The sequence below is a fragment of the Aquarana catesbeiana genome, linkage group LG01 (assembly GCF_042186555.1).
Source record: "Aquarana catesbeiana isolate 2022-GZ linkage group LG01, ASM4218655v1, whole genome shotgun sequence".
Classification (NCBI taxonomy): Eukaryota; Metazoa; Chordata; class Amphibia; order Anura; family Ranidae; genus Aquarana; species Aquarana catesbeiana.
Genome location: NC_133324.1, coordinates 82179759 through 82204037, shown reverse-complemented (window position 1 = coordinate 82204037; position 24279 = coordinate 82179759). Strand labels below are relative to the sequence as shown.

Genomic DNA, 24279 nt, shown 5'->3' with positions numbered 1-24279 from the left:
AGTGAGGGATGCTGAAGAGTTGTAAAAGTGGGTGGAACTCCACTTTAACCACTTGCCAGCCAGGCCAATTCTGGCACTCCTTTCCTACCTGTAAAAATCATAATTTTTTTGCTAGAAAATTAATTACTATATATATATATATATATATATATTTTTAGCAGAGACACTAGGGAATAAAATGGTGGTCCAAACAGAAAAAATGTAAATAAAGAAGTGATGGTGATTGCGCAGTGGAACAAAGAGGAGGGGGGGGATGGTTTGGGATGTGGGAGGGACTACAATACCTGGGATAAAAGTGTGCAGGTGAGAGCAGTAATGATGAAGGTGAATACAACCATATAAACACTCAAATATCACAGAGTGTGTAATGTGATAAATACAAAACAGTATGGAGGAATAAGACTGTGTGAAAAAACAAACGACAAATAAGTGGGTCAAATGCCTAAATAATCATACATATGAAAAGTCCAAAGAATGTCAAAATATATAATAAAAAAATGGTGCAAAATATCTGACGCAACAATGTATAGGTAAGAAAAGAAAGATATTATAATAAATATCAAAAACTGAATAAGTCCATAAACCGTGAATGTGAAACAGTCCCACCACCAAGCAGCGCAAGTGTACCAACAAATTCTTCAGTGATCGCACCCCTGTGTCTGCAAGCAGCTCACCTCACTGCTGTACACTCATTACAACAAATGTGAGTGCATCCCCTTTTGGTACGATCAAATGTGGTAAGTAGATCCTTCCATGAGTGAAACTGGTGGTCGTTGCAATTTTTTAATTAAAATTTTTTTTTTCAAATCAGATTTTTTAACTCCTATTAAAAACGAAGACAATTGATATTTAAACAATATAAACACAATAACAACAATACACGTAAGTAGTTTGCCTGCTTTACACTTTATCAGGCCCTGATATTTACAGACAGTTGTAAAAATCTAAGTTTTTTACAACCTGTTAGTTAATTTACTGACAGTTGGCAACCCTGATCTGCACAGAAACTGCAATTAAAAATAAATACATAAAAAAAAAAGAAAAGTGTTATATAAAAGGTTTCTCAACCTGAATACCCAGATCTATATACAGTATTATCCATGTCCCTGTCCAAATATGTTCTCTTTATAGGACATAGTCTCTGCCTGCTTGCTATAAACATTCTGCACGTGTCCCTCCAGCAGCCAGCAGAGGGCGCTCTGCTAAGCGTTCTGTATGTGTTCTTTCCAGTAGCCGGCAGAGGGCGCTCCTGTAACACAGCTCGGCAGTAGCGTGCTCGGTGCGCATGGGCTGTTGGGAACTTCCGGCGGAAGGAAAGATGGCGGCGTACAGGAGGAAACGTGGCTTTAATGCAGAGCCGGCTAAACTGAGCAAAAAGGCGAAATTAGGGCCGAGTGAGGAGGATGTGGCGGCGGAGGAGTACACAGTGCCGGCCCCGGTGTCGGAGGTGAGATTTGTAGGAAGGGGATCCAGCAGAGTGACCATCCTGAGCTCTCCACATACATGTCTGTGTGATGTGATGGAGGAGGGGGGACTGGAAAATGATTATTATTATTCAGGATTTATATAGTGCTAACAGTTTGCTCAGCTTTTTATAACATTAGGGCAGACAGTACAAATATAATACAATTCAATACAGGAGGGATCAGAGGGCCCTGATCCTGAGAGCTTACAATCTAATGACTCATGTTATAGTTACAGGGAGATGACATCTTCTTGTAAAATGAATACATACACCTGTATTGCTGGAAGAATATCATTCATGTGTTATCATTGAATAGTGCAGAGCATTAGATCTGTGATCAGGGGGTGCAATGCTCTGCCTTCTGCAGACTATTCCTTCAGTCACAGGTCTGTGAGGAGGAACCAACCTTCTGTTCTGGTGGGGGATGGGATTTGTAGTTCTTTTCATTCACAAATTGTTAATGAATGCAACCGTGTGCTTCATATCAGAGCAAAGAGACACCAGTCACTGCGGATGAGCTGGGCTTGTTTGGACCGCGACCTGAACCCATGTATTCCTCACAGCTGTGTGTGTGTGTATATGTATGTATGTGTGTATATATATATATATATATATATATATATATATATATATAATGTATCGCTTACCCCCGCAGGAGCGGCTGATTTATTGTTATATCCGTAATTCACGTCTACCACCCAATCCATCGCAGCCCATAAATCCAAGAACACACTCCATATTGCATTTTTCTCTTGCTTTATTAGGTAACATGAACTGGGATAGGAGAAGGGATTCTTTGGAGATGCTCTTTTGTTGCATTATCATCGTTTCATTGTCTCTCATACAAGAATCTAGAATCATTGCGGTTAATAGGAAATCACTCTGTGTGATTTCTTCAATCAGGGAAGATGGAAGTAGATTTGATAGAGAATAATTGATAAAGAGTCACTCTGAATAACTTATCTGCAGAACTTTTCAAGACCAGTCTGTATCTCTATATTTGTGCTTGCAGCTTTACCGCCACCTTTTTACCACTACTTCCCATCTACATGGTACTCCCAAGTTGAGCTAAAGAAAGTCACTCTGAATAGCTCCTCCCGCCTGACTGATTGGAATCCCGGGGCATTGCTGAACACAAAGTCACAGGCCATCACCACCCGTCTCACTGACTTGCGTACCAACATCGCTCAGCCTCTGGCAGTACCCTTCCCTTGGGCTTTCACTCACGTGATCAATAGTCCATGTGCCACTCATAAACGATCGATCGCCCAGTTTCCTTCCGCTTTGTTGCTACTTCTTCCGCAATTATTCTTAGTTCCTTTTTCTCCTTTATGGCCCGCTCCCTTCCCCGCAGGGGCGGCCAACGACACCAGTGACTACATGCTGTACGGTGTCATCTACTCTTCTATGGAGACTGGTTCCCCACCCTTCTCGCAAGGGGGGCTTTGTTGGCTCCCCAGAGGGGGAACCTCTCCCTTCCGGGAACCAGGCTGGCTTCTCCACGCTCGCACCGGGAACTCCAACAACTACTGACTGACCATGTGACCCGGCTTTTATGAGAGTCCCGGGGCCTTTCCAAACAAATTAATGATTGGCCGGGACTCGCATGTATGGCTAGATAAGAGGGGCTGCATATAGAGAAACCGATCCCCCCCCCTGCAACCGCTAGAAGCCTGCTCCTCCTCTACCTCCCATAAATAATTAGGGGCAAGAGGGAAAATGGAGGGGGGTCAGTTTCTGTAATTGCTGCCCCTCCTATCCAGGTCCTGCTGCTCGCCTGTGTGCTCTCTTGCACCCTTGTCCCCTCCAGTCCTGTCAGCTTCCCCTCTCCTGCCAGCTTCCGAGTCAGTTATCAGTACCAATTATGACTCTGCCCAATCATAACTAAAGCATAGTAAACTGTTTACTATGCTTCCGTTTGGGAATAAGTGGAAAGCTCTGTACAGAGCTATTGCTGTCCATTCATTCTTTGCAGCTGAGGATGAAGATTGAAGGCTGTGTCCTCAATCTCCTTTCTCTTTATCAAAGGTGAAACATCAGAGCTCTGTTTTGACCCCTGATATTTTACCAAAGCCCCCCTAACAGGGCTCCAAAGAAGAAAAAAAAATGTAAAAAAAACCTAAATTAAATTATAAAAAAAAAAATCTAAAATGGTGAAAAAAAAAAACTAAAATAAAAAAAACTGACACCATTGGCAGAACTACTAAGGTCGCACTTGTGACCGGGCCCTGGCATTCTGGGAAGGGGGGCACTTCATGGTTTCTTGCACCAGGGCCCTGGAGGTTCTAGGTACACCTCTGGTGGAACGTCACCTAAAACAGGAAATTCAGCTTCTCCTCCTCTTCCTCTCTTAAGCCCAGTACACACTATAAGAAAATCAGACCAACGATCATCTGGTTTTCCTCAACATTTCACTGCAAGTCGAACCCGAGAAAGATACTAATTGTATGAAAGTTCTCGAACAAAGGCTTTTTTTTTTTTTTCTTTTAATGCGCAGTCTTTCGTATTTCGATTTTTCTCGTACAAAGACAGTACAGATTAAATGAAAATTGTTCTGTTCACATACGAGAAAGTTTGGAGTTTGTCCCTTTTGGAAATTTTGGTTTGGTCTAAATTGGATGTCTAAAGTTGTGTACACACTATATGAAAATCGAACAATCGTTCCTCATACGGAACTTTTTCTTCTGATTTGCTCATGGTGTGTACACCACTTTAGCGTTGCAAACTTTTTTTTTTTTTTTTCCTGGGAGTATGTACCTATTTCTGACAGGTACCAGCTCTTCTTGCCTAGGCGCTTCGTCTGCACATGTGTGGTATGATACTACAGGCATCTCTTGGGGTGTGGGGAACCCTTTGATATCTCAGGGAGAAGTTTTTTTTTCTGCCCAGCAATTGAATTAATGTTTGATTGCTGTGTGCACAAAATGAGACGCATGACATCATGGGCTTCATCTTGCACTTGCGCTGTATGACAATACTGCTAGAGCTTTCAGTTTAGGTATGGGATGTCCCTAAAGGCAATGGTGACGTTCCCTTGCTATCTGTTTAGGGGCTACACAGCCACTGCCTTAACCACTTACCAACCGGCTGTACATATACGTCGGCACTTTGAAGGTGGATATCTCGGTAACGGCAGCAGCTGCTGCCACAACCGAGGTATCCATCTTTACAGGAGATGGTCGTGTTTCCGATAATGGTGGTCTTTCTGGCGAGATCACCGTTATCGGTGGCGGGAGAAATGCCACCCCCCTCCGCCACACATGTGAGGTATCACCGCGACCGGTAGAGCAAGAGCAATAATTCTAGCCCTAGACCTCCTCTGTAACGCAAAAAATGCAACCTGTAGAATTTTTTAAACGTCGCCTATGGAGATTTTAAAGGGTAAAAGTTTGACGCCATTCCACGAGCGGGCGCGTGACATGTTGGGTATCGATTTACTTGGCGTAACGCTATATTTCACAATATAAAAAAAAAAATGAGCTAACTTTACTGTTGTCTTATTTTTTTATTCAAAAAAGTGATTTTTTTTTTTTTTAAAAAGTGCGCTTATAAGACCGCTGCGCAAATACGGTGCAAAAAAAAAGTATTTGCATTGATTGCCATTTTATTCTCTAGGGTGTTAGAAAAAATACAATATTTAATGTTTGGGGGTTCTAAGTAATTTTCTAGAAAAAAAAAACTGTTTTAAACATGTAAACACCTAAAATCCAAAACGAGGCTGGTCCTTAGGAAACCAAGAGGAGCAAGAGATAAAGGGAAGTAAAGCAGAAAAACATTTTAAAGTGTTCGGCAATTTCACATCACCATTAGCTGAAAAGCAGATTCCCCCATAATCTCACCTTTCTGATGGGCAGAACACTAGATAACAAACATGTATGCACCTAAATCGTCTACATGGAGGTCATTTTATGGGTCACTGTAATGTAACTCCCCCCTTGGAATACCCCATCCCAACTTTACCTGGTGTAGCCTCACATCTCCAGGGAGCTAACTTCAATGTTTTAACGAAAAACAAACACTTAGCCCACCTAAAATGAGATGTATTCTATCAGACCTCTTTATCAATTTAGTAAATGTAATTATGTACCCCCATGAGTACCCCACTCTTTTCCTTTTTCCTCAGTTTGTGTCTGGGTTCATCATTATGAAACATTTTAATTAGTTCTTGTTGGGAAAAAGAGTGTAACAGGGAAGTTTAAGTGGTACATGCAAACGTTTTTTTTTAACAAATTACTAGTCATCACCCTCACCTAAGCAATATCCTGCAATGTAATGGTGCTGATGCCCAGTTAATGAATTAAATTAATTGATTCTTTATAAAATCTAATAGTACATGCATTTTTTTTTTTTCAGGGCAAATGGAAAAATAAGGAGAGGGTGTTGATATTTTCCTCACGAGGCATCAACTTCCGCACACGACATCTGATGCAAGACTTGAGAAAATTGATGCCACATTCTAAAGCGGGTGAGTGTTTTTGATAGAGGCAGATGGCATTATTCCACTCTGCAATTTCCAGTGGTGTCATGACATCATTGATGTAGTAAAATGATCATCACTCATGAAAGGGTATGTCCACCCAGAAGTGATACATTCTCATGTCAGGGTGACCAGTCCCCTCACTGCTCCTGTTGTAGTTCCAGGGCTCTTTAGCTGATGTCATCTCATCAGAATGAATCGCACTGTGCGGGTATTATCCGGTTCCCAACCGGCCACCATAGTTATACTGCGGCAGAATGGCTCCCCTGGGCGAGCTGTCGTAGCTGGATGTCACCCCTTAAGACGCTGTAGGAGGCGCGCGCCTGCAGTGTGTGCCTGGAGCCTATGCGAGTGCCCGGCGGGCGCGATGACCACCGGGCACCCGCGATCACTTGTGACAGAGCAAGAACCGGAATCTGTATGTGCAAATGCACAAATCCCGGTTCTCTCAGGGGAGAGGAGACAGATCGTGTGTTCATACTAAGTATGAACAACGATCTCTCTCCTAGTCAGTCCCATCCCCCCCTACAGTTAGAACACACACTAGAGAACACGGTTAACCCCTTGATTGCCACCAAAAGAAAGCTCTATTTGTAGGGAAAAAAAGGTTTTGTTTGGGTACAGCGTCGCACGACAGCGCAATTGTCAGTTAAAGCGACGCAGTGCCGTATCACAAAAAAGGGCCTGGTCATTACGTAGCCAAATCTTCCGGGGCTAAAGTGGTTATGGGTAGTGACAGCGCAGGATTAATCCCCACCTGGGCTGCCCAGACACCACTCAAAGGCCTGCTAACATTCCAATGCGTGATGAGATGTGTAGTTTCCTATGGGACAAGCAGAGATGGGTTGAAGTACAAAACCTTGTATGCTTACCCACATATGAACAAAAAGAGAGAATATATGAATCGGATAACCTTGCTCAATCCAATGTAGATAGCAATAGGTGAAGATTATAAACTTACAACACCTGTATATACATAGAGCTAATTGCAAACACCCAATAGCTCTGCGATTCGCAGAAGGATGTGTTCCTCTGAATTAAAGGGGCATATCAAGAAAACACATGGGGAAGGAACGGGATTAGATACCAATTCCACTCAAGGAAGAATTCTTCAATAAGGAACATGCAATGTAGCAAAAAATATAAATTAATTTATTAGAAAAAAAGCTCCACATATACACCAATCAAAAAATCACATTGTTTGATTTTTTGATTGGTGTATATGTGGAGCTTTTTTTCTAATAAATTCATTTATATTTTTGCTACATTGCATGTTCCTTATTGAAGAATTCTTCCTTGAGTGGAATTGGTATCTAATCCCGTTCCTTCCCCATGTGTTTTCTTGATCTGCTTACCCACATAGCTTGGGAAGACTGGATTAAAAACTGAGTGTCGATTTTACTTTTTTTTTTTTTTTTTTTTTTTGTACTTACTACCAAAGACTCATTGTTAGAATCGGTGGGTATTAGAATAGAATTGAATGTTTGTTGAATGTATCCCAGAGTGGGGCTTTAAATCTTTTGTTCCCATTTCACAGATACCAAAATGGATCGCAAAGACAAGCTGTTTGTCATAAATGAGGTATGTGCCATTATGTTTTTCCAATATAGCTCCAGAATTACTGGTGTTTGTGTTCTGTGCTGGGTGCATTCAAATCACAGGGGTTGTGTGTGTGAGAAATGTGAACAGCTTATGCTGATGATTTTGCAATAAAAGTGAAGTTGGTTAGGACAGGGCATGGGTATTCCAGGGCAGAAGATTTCGGCAGAAAACGCCCTGCCTGAAGCAGTAGGATGTTTTCTCCTTATGGACAGATGGCTGCCAGTCACGTTTCCTCCTCTGTGTACAGAAGGAGAGCGGTGACATGCTTGCTATGGATGAGTACGATTTGTAGAGCACTCGATCACAAGCCGTACTCATTTGTTGATTGTAATGGAGTAGCCCTGAGCTCTCCCCATACACACCCACCACATTGGAGCACTCCCACGATTGTGCGCCTGCACGGATCTTTTCTCTGGCACCATTGTATATTCTGAAGACGTTGCAAGGAATAAAAACATAACTTCCTTCAAAAGTAAAGCATTTACTGTATACATTTTACAGCAGTTTTCATGTACATGGAAAAACTAGGACTACACAGTGGCAGGATCCTCAAGGTCAGCTTTAATAGTGAAGTATCGGCTTATGAAAAAAAAAATAAACCTACACACTCACCTCCCATGATGCAGCATCAGTGTGATGCTGCAGCTGCCACACATTGGTTCTGAGACTGAGAAATCGCATGACGGCTGATTGCTCAGCTCTTGGTCAGTGGAGAGCTGGGACTGTGAGTCACTGCTCTCTGCTCTGATCCTCCAGCACTCACTGAAGCGCTGGGCAGGGGGTGGGCACAGCTGTCTGTTGCTCAGCAGCATGCTGAGAGGCGGAGCCAGCTCTAGATTAGGCAGCCAGGTAGTGGATCACGCCAACATACTTCCAGAGCCTAGAGTGCCTCTGCCCGTCAGCTGACCGGGTCACAGGAAAACAAACGTAGGTGTACTGACCCACGAGATATATGGCCATAAAAAGCTTTGGCTAGGTTAGCACCGATATAGTTATGAGTACAAATAACGATTTCGATATCGAAAACCAATACCTTTGCGATGCGATTTGAGCAAATATAAATGAATGGGATCAAATTGCCCTGCAAAGAATTGCATGTGATTTGAACAGGAATGCGGTGCGATTCCTGTCCGAATTACACAAAGCTTCCCGCACAGCTCCTGTGTGAACCCAGGCTTATAGTGACTTTGAGCCTGAGTTCACACTGAAGCGGTGCAGGAAACCTCCCTGCATGGCGGATTCCACCATCTCCAGCTCCCTATCCCACTGTGGACATCAGCGACTTAGGCTTGGGCTCCTCCTGCCTTTCCAGCGGGTCTCTGCCTCCAGTGGTTCCAGCCAGCCACTTTCGAATGGGCAAGATGATCTGCAGATTATTCATATACAGATTGATTATACAATAAAGTGAATATTTCCTTTTACATAGAAATTGTTTTTTACACAGGTCTGTGAAATGAAAAACTGCAATAAATGTATATATTTTGAAGCAAAGAAAAAACAAGACCTATATATGTGGTAAGTTGGCACTCTTGGATTTGTACACAGCATTCTTTTAAAACTCTATTTAGACATACATGAAGGGTTGGTATACCCTAGCAAAAAAAAAAAAAGTAGTTTTATAGAATTTAGTTTGCAAATTGCAGGAGGGTATGGAGGTCGTCTGGGTTCCACAGTGATGGACCAGGGCCTTGGACCTAACTACATCCACTGCACAAAGTGCCAAGGTGAACACCCATGCAGAATCCAGTGCCCAAAGCAACATTACAGGCTGTCCCCACAATGTGTGGTCTGGGAACGGCTCCAAAGGTTATGCTGAGGTTGCATCAATCTGGATGCATTGCTTCTATTGTATTAGAAGACAGGAGTTTGAGGAAGCCAAAGGTGAAATAATAAACTAGTTAAGCTAAGATTGATTACTCCATAAAGAGGATGAGGTCCATCACCTTGGGGCGCTAGTAAAAAAAACTGAGGACTCATGGAGTGGGCATGGGGGGGGTGGTGCCTAGAGGGCATGTCCTTAAAAGCTTGGCCATGTCCAATCACCTGAAGGTACCAGCCTATAACCCGGGGTCTATGAATACTTAGACTGTGTCCTGTATTGTACAATTAATTAAAAAATGTTTTTAACACGTTCACTATTTCTTTTTAATTTGACAAGCATTTAACACCATTTTTCTTTACTTTAGGGTAGCCAATTCCCCTGGGGGACCTTCTGCAAAGTTCCTTGTTCAAAACCGTGAGTGTTCTATTTTTTTTTTTTTTTTTTTTTTTTTAAAATAACAAACATGTTATACTTGCCTCCACTGTGCAGTTCGTTTTACACAGAGTGGCCACGAACCTGCTCTTCTGGGGTCCCCCGGCAGTGCTGGTAGCTCCTCCCCGCATCGAGTGCCCACGTTGGAGGAGGTTCTCCTAAGGTGGACACCCTTCCAGGCTCGCTCCCGAGTCCTGCTTCTGTGTACATTCACAGAGAATGCAGAACTCGGCCCCACGTCATTGGATTTGATTGACAGTAGCGGGAGCCAATGGTTGCGCTGCTATCAATCTATCCAATCAAGAGCCGAGACAACGGGCAGAGAGGTTTAGCGCGTCTCCGCCGTGGGAACGAACAGGCTCAGGTCAGTGTCAGAAGTTTTTTCACCTTAATGCATAGGGTGCATTAAGGTGAAAAAACACAAGGGTTTTCAACCCCTTTAACCCTTTTGCTGCCAGAGCCATTTTTGCATTTTTTTGCATACATTTAAAAAAAAAATATCATTTTAGGCCTGAAGATTACATAAAACCCCCAAACATTTTATGTATAAACATATATTTTCTGAAAGCAGACACCCTAGAGAATAAAATGGTGATAGTTTCAAATTTTTATGTCACTTGATATTACCGCAAAGGTCTAGGAAATGCAACATTTTAAGTAAAAACACAATAATGTGAATTTTAGGGCAAAGAAACGCAATAAACTACCCAAATTTAGTGGTAAAATATAAAAGATGAGGTTGCACCGAGTAAATAGATACCCAACATGTCAAATCTTAAATTTGTGTGCGCCTGTTAAATGGCAACAAACTTCAGTATACTTTATTTTCTATAGGCAATGCTTCAAAAGCCCCCTATAGGTCATCAGTTTAGTGTTACAGGGGAGGTCTGGTGGTAGAATTATTGCTCTCACTCTGGTGTGCGCGGCAATAAGTATTGTGTATCGCAATTGTTGTTTTCATGTGTAGGCACCCCCAACTCAGGCTTTTACGCTAACATTTTTGGGGTGGATTTTATGTATTGGGGTATAACTTTTTTTTTTGTTTTTTTTTTTATCTCATAGGGGACAAAGTCCTCTATGTGATAATTTTTAAGTGACAGGTTCCCTTTAATGAGACATGCAGGGCCTGGGCTCCACTGAATGCATTGCAATACATTCCCTTCCGGCTATGCTAGCCAGGGAAAGCGACAGGCTGACCCGGAAGTGACGTCATACATGTTGCTTTCCGGGTCACAGCAAGAAAGGGAGAAGAGCGGACGTGTCTGCTCTAATCCACCCCCTCCACCCGCCATTTCAGTCCCTGGCCCGCAGATAGACAAGCGGAGCCCGGAATAAATGGTGGGGCGGGTGTCGCAATTGGGTGGCTGCCTGTCCGTTTTACACACAATCCTGGTGCTGCAGCTGCTAGATTGTGTGTGTAAACCCCCTGCTGTCAGGTCCTTATGACGTATGGGCCTGGCAGCAAGAGGGTTAATCCATTTCCTATTCATATTTTTTTTTAATGGGGATTCCAACTACAGTAGATCCTAAGGGTCCTTTATCTGGAGGCTGGGCCACCAGTCCATGGAAACAAATTGATTTTTAGTTTATAAGTCCAGCAAAGTCCTCTGTATTTCCCTGCATCTTCTTTTTTTAGTCCTCTTTCTTAATACATATTGATTGGTCTCTTCCTACCGATTAGAAGTTGGTTTTATGCAGTATATTGGTAGAAATCAGACAGGCTTCAGGAACATGCCGTATTTTTCATGTCAGTGCATTGTTTCCTTATGACCAGCCTGACCATATTCTCATTGTTGTGTTTCATTGTTACAGTTCACACACTGGCGGAGCTGAAAATGACTGGGAACTGCCTAAAAGGATCTCGTCCTTTGCTCTCATTCGATCCTGTGAGTATTTAAAGTCCGTATACTACATCGTATTGTTGGCTGTTTGATTAATCCTGACGATCAGGGGTGGACGGTTCTGAGAAGGGAATCGATCTGCAATAATTACAGAGTGCAGACTTTTGGAGCTGCTTTCATCGCAGTAAACAGAAATGTATCCCATGGTTTTTGGCTTTGACTGGCAAACTTTGTTTCCTGCAGTACTTTGTCTATGACTGCCATGCCCCGTTGGGTTCCCGTGTTTATCTATTTGAATCCATTTTTTTTTCCTGGCTTAAAATTCATCTTTTCTTTATCATAAGCTGAATTCTTATTGGATATAATCTGTGGGCAGTCTTTTAATAAGTAGGAAGAAAGTCTCTCTTTTGTGTAAATTTTGTGCTTGTTATCAGCATGAGATTAGCATCAGAGAGCCCACTTTTCTTCTTTGGCAGTAGTAGAAATTCTTCCTTCACAAAAGGATATTTTCCAGCACTACACAAAAGACAGCTTGGACATCTAAGCCACCTAGCTATCTTTCCCTCAGCTTTGTCTGCTCAAATCAACCAGACGAGACTTCTCTGGATCATGCTGTGCTACTATCTCTTTTACTGTAATAAAGTGACCTTAAAGTGTAAGTTCACCTTTACAGAAAAATTAAGCCAATGGGATTTCTAAGCCCCGGTCCGGTGACGCGGCTATAGAAGGGCTCAAAGGGAGATTGGCGTGCTCCAGGTCAGGTGAGGAAGGGGTCCCGTGTAAGTTCACCTTACAGATTTTTCTGTAAAGGAGAACTTACCCTTTAACCGCTTCAGCCCCGGAAGATTTTACCCCCTTCCTGTCGCACTTTTTGCGATTCGGCACTGCGCCGCTTTAACTGACAATTGCGCGGTCGTGCAACGTTGCACCCAAGCGAAATTGACATCCTTTTTTTTTTTTTCCACAAATAGAGCTTTCTTTTGGTAATATTTGAGCACCTCTGCGATTTATTTTTTGCACTATAAATAAAAAGCGACAATTTTGAAAAAAACACAATATTTTTTACTTTTTGCTATAATAAATATCCCCAAAAATATATAAACTATTTTTTTCCTTAGTTTAGGCCAATATGTATTCTTCTAAATATTTTTGGTTAAAAAAATTGCAATAAGCATATATTGATTGGTTTGCGCAAAAGTTATAGCGTCTACAAAATAGGGGATCGTTTTTATAGCATTTTTATTATTATTATTTTTTTTTTTTTTACTAGTAATGGCGGCGGACACATTTTTGGCACCATTGGCATTAATACAGCGATCGGTGCAATTAAAAATGCATTGATTGTCAAAATGGCAGTGAAGGGGTTAACACTAGGGAGCAGTGAAGGGGTTAAGTGTGTCCCAGTACATGTTCTAACTGAAGGGGGATGTGGACTGTGCAGGGAAGATAACAGATCGCTGTTCATACTCTGCATGAACAGACGATCTGTCACTTCTCCCCTCAAAGAACCGGAAACTGCATGTTTACACACACAGTTCCTGGGTTCTCCGTGTCTCAGTGGCGATTGCGGAAGCCCGGCGGTGATCGAGACTGCCGGGCACTTGAATCGGGGCGGGGGCGCTAGTGGCCACAGGGCAAAGTGAAGTTACAGAACGTTTTGCCCAGCCATGCCATTCTGCCGCAGTACAACTGCGGCGGCTGGTCGGCAAGTGGTTAAACAATGTCCTTATTCTCCTAAAATAATCCATGCAAATCCATTGCTTAATGGCTCTATAATTGTTTTTCATGAAGTTGTTTCTTACTGTTTTTCGGTACTCAGAACAAACAGCCACAACCAGAAGCGCTGACTGAAATCTCCTATTGAAAAGAAACGAATGATCGTTGAGTCACTAAAAACAGTCTCTGATGGTACCAATGTGGTTGAAATCGCCAGCAATTTTATTGAAGCGATGATATAAATCAAAAAAGCCCTGTTTTAAGATTGTTATTGGACTCTTTTTATCTCATGCTTTCATCTCTTATAGTAAATGATCAATTTACTTGATTGGTTCTTCTTGAGTCAGTGGTACTTATTAAGTTCACATCAATTATCTCTTTTTTGACCATTAGTACATTATAGACATGTATCCAATTGGATTATATAATCCTACTGTATACTAATAATTAACTAAGAATATTTTAGCATTATTTACATTTAATTATATTTATGTCCTGTTATGGCTATTTAGATACATAGGAATTTTTTTAATGGCACCATAATGCATTTAATTACATCATTACCATTATTATATTTTTTTTTTTCCACTATGGGTCATGTTGAAATAGGCTATTGTCCTTTTATAAACATGATGTCTCTCGCGAACAGCCCCTATTTAATCCCCATTGGCTGTCTTAGTCACATGACTTGAAAAAGGGCCATGCCCCGAAACATGTTGTCAGAATGACCGCTACCCACTTTTGCATCCTCTCCCTCGGCTTGCACTCCATCTACACTCCCGTGTACCAAGCCTCATTTTGGATTTGTGTTTCCATGAGTGAATGACGTCACACTTGGGCGCATACACCTGCCTGTCCACGTAGCTGCCTGTGAGCTCTTCCCTTACAAGCGGCGGTGCCGCCGTCCTTCATGAGTGTTCACAGCCCATTGGTCGGTTCCATCCACTCGGTTTGACACCCTTCCTCTCCCCCCCCTCCAGTGGTTTCCGTTTATTTCACATGAGGACCTTTAGCTTGACCACTGCAGCACCGTTCCACAGGGCTGGTTTACAATTCATCGCTTCCCAAGGTACTTTCACAGTGTTATTTATGCTGGTCATGGTCAGCATTCCTTCTGTGTGAGGACAGTTTTGCATGTTGGGTTTTTATCAATTTATATCTTAGTTTCAATAAACTTGCTTGAGATTTCAACCACATTGGTAGCATCAGAGACTATTTTTAGTGACTCAGCGATCATTCGCTTCTTCTCAATAGGAGTTTCCATTAACCATTGCTGATTGTGGCCGTTTTTTCTGAGTACTGTTCTTGTTTATTTCCGGCACCGCTCCTGGTGCGGAAGCTCTACACAACTGCTTTTTGGTCTCCTACAGGGCACCATATATCGATGTCAAGGGAACTTGTGTCCTAGTCCCTTAGCACCAGAATTATTGTATTCTTACAGTTTTTCAGCCTATTTGTAATGTCCTCTGTGGGCTCCTGAACCTTTCCTCTTCCCCCTCAAGTCTGGAACAGTGAATGTTAGTTGTGGTCGGGTGCAATTCACCATGCATACTACAAATCCCATAGTCCATAGTTGCTAGTACATTTCGGGAGCAAATGAGGGTGTCTATGTTCCTATATACAGTGGGACCACGGGGAGAATGAACACAGCCATCCTCTTAAGTCGTATCTCAGCAAGAAAAAAAGTTGGAGGAGGCTAAGAGCAATAAGGTGGTACCTTTTTGCATGAATAATACCTACCTGAATAAACCTGCTAGAGTTTAGTGTCACTTTAATTTCCAACTTTACCTAAGGCTAACATTTAGTACTTCATGTCTGTATGAGACCTGATGTTTGGCTCAGCTAATGTTTTATTCCTTATTACTTTGCAGGCCTTTGATCGGGATCCGTACCTTACTCTGTTGAAAGAGCTCTTTACACAGGTAATATAATTTTTCTTTTTCACATTTTTTTATTATTATTTTTATTTTTTATTTTTAGTCTGAATTTTCTGGGACATGCCTCAGGTCCTGGGTTGCTGCGGGACCATTCAGAAAGTGCAGAGCATCTCGCACATACACAGTGGGGATCTGGCTGCGAGCCAGTAGGAAGTCACAGCCGGCTTCCCACAGTCAATGTGGCTGTGCCAAGGACCCAAAGGCTGGCAAAGAACTAGCCCAGGTGAAGATAGCACTGTATCCCTGGGCTAGTGTTTATTAAAAGTTAACTGTTACAGTATTTGTAGATGCTGACTTTTTTTTTTTGTTTAATAAAACCCGGAGCTCCACTTTAAGGAAGACCTGTACTGAGCAAACATGCTAGGGCTGAACTCTCCAACTGAAATTACTGAATCCATCTGAATACTGAATCCCTGGATTTGTAAATCCAATGGCTGCAACACACACACACACACACACACGTCTGGATAAGTGAAGAGAAGGTCTCCCTAATGACCGCACATCCATACCATCCCTGAGATGAGTGTGAATGACGACCTCAGCCTGGACTCCAATGCGGAGGTTGTCAGTCACACTCCTCTCAGGGATGGTATGGATGTGCGGTCATTAGGGAGACCTTCTCTTCACTTTGAGCCATTACAGGAGCCGGGATGAGCTCCTTCCCGTACCAGCACTCCCAGCAGTGGACATTTAGGACTTGGACCCCTTCCAGAAAGCCTGAGCGGCTCACAATGCAGGTTTTTGAGTCACTAGTCTGGATATATTGTGCAGATTAGCAAATCTGATTTCACTAGATGATTTACTTGTTTTGTGTCGATTTTTCAGCAAGTATTGAGGCCAGGAAACACCAGACACCAGCATTTTCAGAAGAAAGTCAGTAGCAGCAGCCTTTATCGTATTCTCAGTACAAAAGAATCTTTGCTTCAGGAAACTCCTCCCTAGTACCCCATAATGCAGTGCAGGAGCCTCTACTTTGTAGGCCAGAACTTTGGAAAGAAAAATCAGGGATGTCAAGTGACAAGACGCTAGTGTATAATATACAGTTGTAGGAATGAGCAGTCATATGGAATGATTGCTATTCTGAGTGCTGCTATTTTAATAGGTTTGGGGATAGTACTACATTATAATCCATTTTGGTTTTATGCTCATTTCTGAATGCAGATTTTTGGAACCCCAAGATACCATCCAAAGAGTCAGCCGTTTGTGGACCATGTGTTCACATTCTCTATAGCAGACAAGAGGATCTGGTTTAGAAATTATCAGGTAAGTCTTTATTTAGAATTTGATATCTGGCTACTCACTATATGTGGAGAGATGTAGCATGAACAGCAATGTATATAGTACTACAGTCTGAAGTTTAGACTATTTCGTTATTGGTGGTCCACGAGACAAAAAAAACTCTTTGTACTCTGTGACCAAACTCCTAGAATGTTGTTACATTGTAACTAATAGTACTTGGCTTTATCACCAAAGGAGACAAATCTTTACTTGGTACATGACTATTTTATGCAAGTATCGCTGTATATACAGTGCTGTGAAAAATTATTTGCCCCTTTCCTGATTTTTGCATATTTGTCACACTTAAATGATTCAGATCATCAAACAAATTGTAATAATGTACAAAGATAACCCGAGTAAATACAAAGCGCAGCTTATAAATTATTTCATTTATTAAGGGAGAAAAGCTGTCCAAGCTTGCTCCCCCCCCCCCCCCCCCCAACTAATTCATGACTGAACTGTGATTAACCACATTTTTTTGTAAAGCTGAGTTCAATTTCACTTGCCATACTCAGGCCTGATTACTGCAAGGCCTGTTGAATCAAGAAATCCCTTAAAATAGAATTTGTCTGACAAAGTGAACCATGCTAAAAGATCTCAAAAAGCAACACATTATTCCACAATCTAAAGAAATTCAAGAACAGATGAGAAACAAAGTAATTTTACATGTATCGGCCCTGGAAAGGGTTTCAGAGCCATTTCTAAGGCTTTGGAACTCCAGTGAACCACAGTGAGAGCCATTATCCACAAAAGGAGAAAACTTAGAACAGTGGTGAACCTTCCCAGGAGTGGCCGGCCTACAAAAATTACTCCAAGAGCATGACGACGACTCATCCAGGAGGTCATAAAAGAACCCAGAACAACATCTAAATAACGGCAGGCCTCACTTCCCTCAGGTAAGGTCAGTTTTCATGATTCAACAATAAGAAATAAGACAAAAGTTGAACTTTTTGGAAGTTGTGTGTCCCGTTACATCTGGCGTAAAATCTAACACCGCACTTTATAATAAAGAGCATCATACCAACAGTCAGACATGGTGGGGGTAGTGTGATGGTCCGGGGCTGCTTTGCAGCTACAGGACCTGGACAACTTGCCATAATTGAGGGAACTATGAACTCTGTGCTCTACCAGAAAATCCTGAAGGAGAATGTCCAGCCATCAGTTCCTGACCTCAAGCGCACTTAGGTTATGCAGCAGGACAATGATCCAAAACACACCAGCAAGTCCATCTCTGAATGGGTCAGAAAAAATAAAAATTAAGGTTTTGGAGTGGTCTTGCCAAAGTCCGGACTTAAAGTGTTACTAAACCCACAACAGTAAATTCAGTTTGTATATGCAGTAAAGCATACTCGCCGTGGAACCTAAGGAGTTAATCCTCAGCACTCTGTAAAAAGGATGTTTGAGCCTGCCTTCTCTGATCCTCCCCTTCTTGCATTGGCCCTCCTGATTAGACAGCGCCTTGGACAAGCTGCACATGCTCAGTTTGGTATGTATTGCTAAAGTTTTTTTTTTTTTTTTGTTTTTGTTTTTTTGGGGGAGAGTGCATGTTATCGGCACAGGGCCAATCGGCACTGTCCAGACAGATGGTCAGGGGTCATGCAGCCTCATAGGACAGTCAGAGGAGAATGAAAACTCCTACAAGCTGTAACCTGTGCTCTGCTGGAACACTGATAGAAGTCACAAGACTGCTATATACTGCTGATGAGAAAAGGTATTTAGCAGTTTATATTTACTAAAACTATTGAATTTCCATGTTCTGTGTACTGTTGGAGACCAGATAACGTGAAAACAGGTTCCTGGGTTTAGCAACACTTTAAATGCAATTGAGATGTTGTGGCATGACCTTAAAGCATTTGTAAAGCCAACACTTCATATTCCTGATATGTGCCTGCTGTACCATGTACTTGTATGAGAACGTCTCCAGTTCTCTGTGAAATCCCTGGTGTTTTTGCTAGTCCCTCTGCTTTCCTAATAAAAACTGACCACACTAAGCAGGAGATCTCTCTCTCTCTCTCTCTCTCTCTCTCTCTCTCTCTCTCTCTCTCTCTCTCTCTCTCTCTCTCTCTCTCTCTCTCTCTCTCTCTCTCTCTCTCTCTCTCTCTCTCTCTCTCTCTCTCTCTCTCTCTCTCTCTCTCTCTCTCTCTCTCTCTCTCTCTCTCTCTCTCTCTCTCTCTCTCTCTCTCTCTCTCTCTCTCTCTCTCGATATATAATTTTTTTTTTTTTTATTTTATATAAATCTATACACAAATGTTTTGCCTTTCATTTCTATTGTAAAACAGCCCATTCAGTGTTAAAGCGGGGGTTCACCCACACCGCCAAAAAAAAAAAAAATATTAAAAGCCAGCAGCTACAAATACTGCAGCTGCTGACTTTTAATACATGGCCACTTACCTGTCCCAGGGTCCAGCGATGTCGGCAGGGGACGCCGAGAACCCGCTTGGTTTTCGGCAGCTGCCGCCGCCATCCTAGGTGAGGGAATCAGGAAGTGAAGCGTTGCGGCTTCACTTCCCGGTTCCCTACTGCGCATGCGCGAGTCGCGCTGTGCGTCCCTAGTGGTCCCCGCTCTCTCCTGGGAGCTGTGTGTTCCCAGCAGACAGCGCGGTCGGGACGGGAAGAGGCATAGACTCCCATGGGAGTCTATGCCGGAAGTGGGTGCAAATACCTGTCTTAGACAGGTATCTGCACCCCCCTCCCCCCTGCAAGGTGCCAAATGTGACACCGGAGGGGGGGGGGGTTCCGAAAAGCGGAAGTTCCATTTTTGTGTGGAACTCCGCTTTAAAGGGGTGAGGGTCTACAATCACTTTAACAGGCAGTTCATGCTGGAAAACCCTCCAATGTGGCTAAATTAAAACAATTCCTCAAAGAGTGGGCCAAAATTCCTCCACAGCGATGGGAAAAACTTATTGCCAGTTATCGTAAACACTTGATTGTAGTTGTTGTCACCAAAGGTGACACAACCAGTTATTTAGGTTTAGGGGGCAATTGCTTTTTCACATAAAGCCAGACAGGTTTGGACAATTTTTTTTTTTTTTTTTTCTTCCCCTTTGGCTTAATCTGGTCTCTAGACAAAGTTGTTTGTCACTGAGAACCAGGTTGCCTTTTGGTTTGTTGGCTCTGGAATCAAGGAAGTCCTTCATTCCTGTCTTTTGGAGGATCTTCATGCTGCATGCCAGTCCTGGGCACCCTGTCACTGCAGAGGACTTTGTCTTTGAGGTGGGAGATGAACAGTCTCATCTCCTGATCAACATACTTGAACTTTTGGTGATTTGGCTGTCTATACAGCCATGGATCATCCTACTAGAGGATCTTAAGATCTGGATTAAGCCAGACAACACCACAGAGGTGGCATACATCAATCATCAAACGGGATCCAGAAGTGTTGCCAAGACAGGAGGAGAGGTAGATTGAAAACAGTTCCTGGACAGAACTTCAGGTTCCAGCCTTGTCTGCTGTGTACATTTCATGAGTAGGAAGTTGGCAGGCACATTTCCTAAGCTAGTAGTGCCTGGATCTTGGTGCTCCACAATCTGTGTTGCAGGTAGGGGACACCAGATGTAGAACTTCTGGCCTTCTGGTTTAATAACAAACTAGACATGACGCGGCTCGCAGCAGGGGTCCGGGTGCCTCCCTGTTCTCCGTTTCAGGGATGAATCGGGCCTGAATTCTGCCCTGAAATGGAGCCAAAGACGCACAGGACCCTTGTGCAAGCCGCCACGGAGATATGTGAACCGGCTCCATTGGGAGCTGGGCACAATCTCCTGTCATGCGAATTGGATGCAAGGAAACCCACATCCAGTTCGCACTAGTGTGAACCCAGCCAAAATGAAATCCTAATTTATAAAACTGCATTTTGTATTTTCTCGGGTTACCTTTATGTATTAGTAAAATTTAGTTTGATCTGAACCATTTAAGTGTGACAAATATGCAAAAAAAATAAATAAATCAGGAAGGGGGCAAATACTTTTTCACAGCACTGTAGCTGTATAATCCTGTCTGTATACCTTTTTCACTTTCACTGTTCATCTGTTATGATATCCTGGGAATTGACGTTACTTTTCTTTGGGAATAACTGAAGACAAACCTTTGCATTTGTCAAACAAATGAAATAGTTTTCCAACACCAAAGAATGCTTGGTAAAAATGTATTCAATTTGTTGGGTCTTCTGTACTTTTTATGACAGAGTAGAATGATCTATTTCTCAAAAGAAAACCTTTCTTACCATTTAGATTATAGAAGAAGATGCATCTCTGGTAGAAATTGGACCTCGATTTGTACTGAATCTCATCAAGATTTTCCAGGGAAGTTTTGGAGGACCAACCTTGTATGAGAACCCTCACTACCAGTCTCCTAACATGGTAATTGTACTAATGTTTTGTCCTTTTCATGTCACTGAGATGTGTCCGTAAATATTTCTAGAATTTATCCAGAATATCAGCTTTGCAAGCTTCCTACATCAACCTACTTCTAGATAATTCAAATTGTCTGATAAACCCATGTAGACCATAGGCTGCATTTTTTTGCCAGCCCTCTGCACCTAGTACGCGATCCAGCAGTCTGGAGCGTGCCGCCAATGGCCCGCTCCTACTGTGATTAGACATAGCAGGAGCTGATCTGCTGGTAAAGCGGACTCTGTCTGCTGGCGCCTGCTTATGCTTCGGTACACGGAGAATGGTGGTCTGTTAGTACGGAAGACATAGATCCTGTGTCTCAGCTAAACATGCCTTCCCCTAGTACAAGCACCTCCCCCACAGTAGTAAAGCACTGGTCAGGCACACAGTTAACCCTTCGATCACCCCTGTCATTAGTACAGTGACAGTTCATATTTTTTTTAGCACTGATCACTGTATTGGTGTCACTGGTACCCAGTGTCAGTGTCCCGACTGGCCGCCGCAATATCGCAGTACTGCTATAAGTCGCTGATCGCCGCCATTACTAATAAAAAAAATAAATAAAAATATTTCATAGTTTGTAGACGCTATAACCTTTGAGCAAACCAATCAATATACCTTTTTATTGGCATTTTTTTAACCAAAAATATGTAGCAGAATTAGGGCTGGGAAAAAAATCGATTTAAATCTTGAATCGAGTTGAGAGGTGAAATTGATTCAAAATTTAAGCAAATCGATTTTTTTTTTTTTTTTTTTAGATTTTTTTTTTTCACCGCGCCGGTCCCGAGGCCCTGCGGGCATGAGTTTTTAGGCGAGGCCGCGACTTCGGCCTAGTCCGCGGCTACGACCGGACGCCGCGGACTAGGCCGAAGCCGCGGCCTCGCCTAAAAACTCATGCCCACAGCGCCTCCGGACCGGCGCGGACACCGCGCCGGGCCTGAAGAGCTACGGGCAAGGAGTTTTTAGGTGAGGCCGCGGCTTCGGCCTAGTCCGCTAGGCCGGACGCCGCGGACTAGGCCGAAGCCGCGGCCTAAAAGCTCATGCCCGCAGCGCCACGGGACCGGCGCGGTTTCCAAAAAACAAAAAAAAACTCGATTCGAATCGTAAATCGAGTTTTTTTTAAGAGAATCGAAGATTTTTTTTTTAAAGAAAATCTCCCAGCCCTAAGCAGAATACATATTGGCCTAAATTGATAAAGAAATTATATATTTTTTCAAAAAATATGTTTTATAGCAGGTCTTTTTTTGTTTATAGCGCAGAAAATAATCGCAGAGGTGATCAAACACCACCAAAAGAAATCTCTGTGGAAAAAAAGGACTTAATTCAGCATCACACGACTGCTCAATTGTCAGTTAAAGTAACGCAGTGCTGTATCGCAAAAAATGGCCTCTTTATGAAGGAGGGTAAATCTTCTGGAGGCCAAGTGGTTAAGACCCCTTTCAGATGAAGCGGATACGTCTGCTCAGCGGGGGGATCTCTCTGCTGATCCCCACTGAGCTTGCGGATGGCAGGTCGGTGTGTGCTCCGCTATGCAGAACGGACACGGCCCGCTCTTCTCTATGGGGCAGTTGGATGGTAACTGAGTGCCTTTCTGTTTCCATCCAATCCGCCGGATAGATGGTGAACGTATCGCCATCCGTTTTTAGTGGATCGGATGCCAGCGGGTGTCAGCCGCCGCCCCATAGAGACCAGTGGGTGGCCTGATAAATGGACAGGCAGACCTGATCGGACCGCTGGTGTGAAAGGGGCCTTATGCTCACAAAAGTCCCTTTTTTATTTTATTTTATTTTTTAATATATTTATTTTTTACACTGGAGCCTGTAAAGGCTATGCACCCATGATCAGCAGATCGCAGGTGCAATGCCTGCATCCTACACACTGATTTGCAGGAAGAATCAATGGACTATGAGAACGCTCGCCAGCTGGGGTTAAACATTGGATTTAATTTTACATTCCTTTGTCTCTGGGACAAGAGGTGAGGAGATATCCCATGGAAACACAGCAACAAAAAAAAAGGAGGGTTTAACCCTTCCAGTTCTATTTTAGAATTTATCTCCTGTAGTGGTTCTACCCTCATTGTGTCCTAATAAATGCTTTTGTTTCAGCACCGGCGGATGATCCGGTTAGCCACAGCTGCCAAAGTCAAGGAAAGGCAGCAGGTGAAGGAGCTGCAGAAACTGAAAATGTTGGATAACAAGGAAACCATTTCAAAAGACCCCACGGAGGATGTCTTCAATGTCCCAGCTGAGAAGAAACCAGAGATCATTGAGACAGAACCCCCTTTACCAAAACCACGTATTAAACGGAAGGACAAGCAGTTCAAACGGCAGAGGATGGCCAAGAAACGTGTCTGAACTCTGGGGTGGGGTACGCTTTCTGTACAGGGCTTGTGTGCAGACTGTCTGTTTTATACATTAAAACAAAAAAGAGAAAATCTGTTCCAGACTCCATCTCAGTAGATTTGGATACCACTCAGTAGAGGCTCTTGGAGCTGTTTTTGGTTGAATTGAATATTGGCTTTTGACAGGTGATGTCCAGAGCCAGCAGCTTTCCCCTATACTGACACAGAGAAGCTCCAAGGGTTGAGGCCATACATAGTAATGCTGCATACCATCTCTGTGATATAAAGCATGTTTGCTTCAAGCTCTTGTATTGGTAATCTCATACTTCAGTAAGATGGAGACTTAAAGCGTAACTCCACTTTTGAGAAAAAAAAAACATTCCCATCTGGGTAATCCATATACATTACAAGGATTTTAACAGACTTTGTTGCAGATTCCTACCTTTTGTAATTCTGAAGAAATCCGGGTGTGTTTGTATCCACGTGAGAAATGTAGTTTTAATTGGAGTGTTTTCATAATTATCAGTCAGCTGTGCACCTGCAGGGCTCTAATGAGCAAATCTGCTGGGCCTGCGTCCCTTTGGCTGTGATTTTCTACAGGGAGTATCTCATCCAAAAATGACATTTTTGTTGCAGGGGATGCCTGAAATCTGACTTGTATCTTAGTGCAGACTTCTTGGAAAACCAGTGAGGCAATCACACAAGCAGGAAATGTTGTTTCTTTGGGGAATTCTGTACACATTCTGTGTACAGAACAACTCCAGGTAGCCATATTGCATTGCATTTTACAGAAAATTAAAGAGCTGCAGATTTGAAAAAGGAAAGGTCATTCTTAATAACATTCGATTACAATATGACTTGTGTCGCAATTGTATACGCTATATTATTCTTTATTTGCTTTTTTTTTTTCCCCATGAAAGTGGAGTAACCTTTTAAGGTGAAGGAGATAAAGGGTTTCCTCGTCACGTTCTTAGAAACAG

At 42.7% G+C, this 24279-nt stretch overlaps 1 protein-coding gene across 1 annotated transcript; it reads left to right on the top strand.

The window, feature by feature from the left end:
* The first annotated feature begins 1265 nt into the window (after positions 1–1265).
* BRIX1 (biogenesis of ribosomes BRX1) lies at positions 1266–23396 on the top strand. The gene is made up of 10 exons (XM_073620963.1): positions 1266–1447; positions 5819–5930; positions 7480–7523; positions 8989–9059; positions 9731–9780; positions 11611–11684; positions 15227–15277; positions 16454–16555; positions 20797–20925; positions 23064–23396. Exons 1-10 carry the CDS (start codon positions 1286–1288, stop codon positions 23310–23312), a joined length of 1044 nt encoding a protein of 347 aa, XP_073477064.1. The 5' UTR covers positions 1266–1285; the 3' UTR covers positions 23313–23396.
* Positions 23397–24279: the final 883 nt, after the last annotated feature.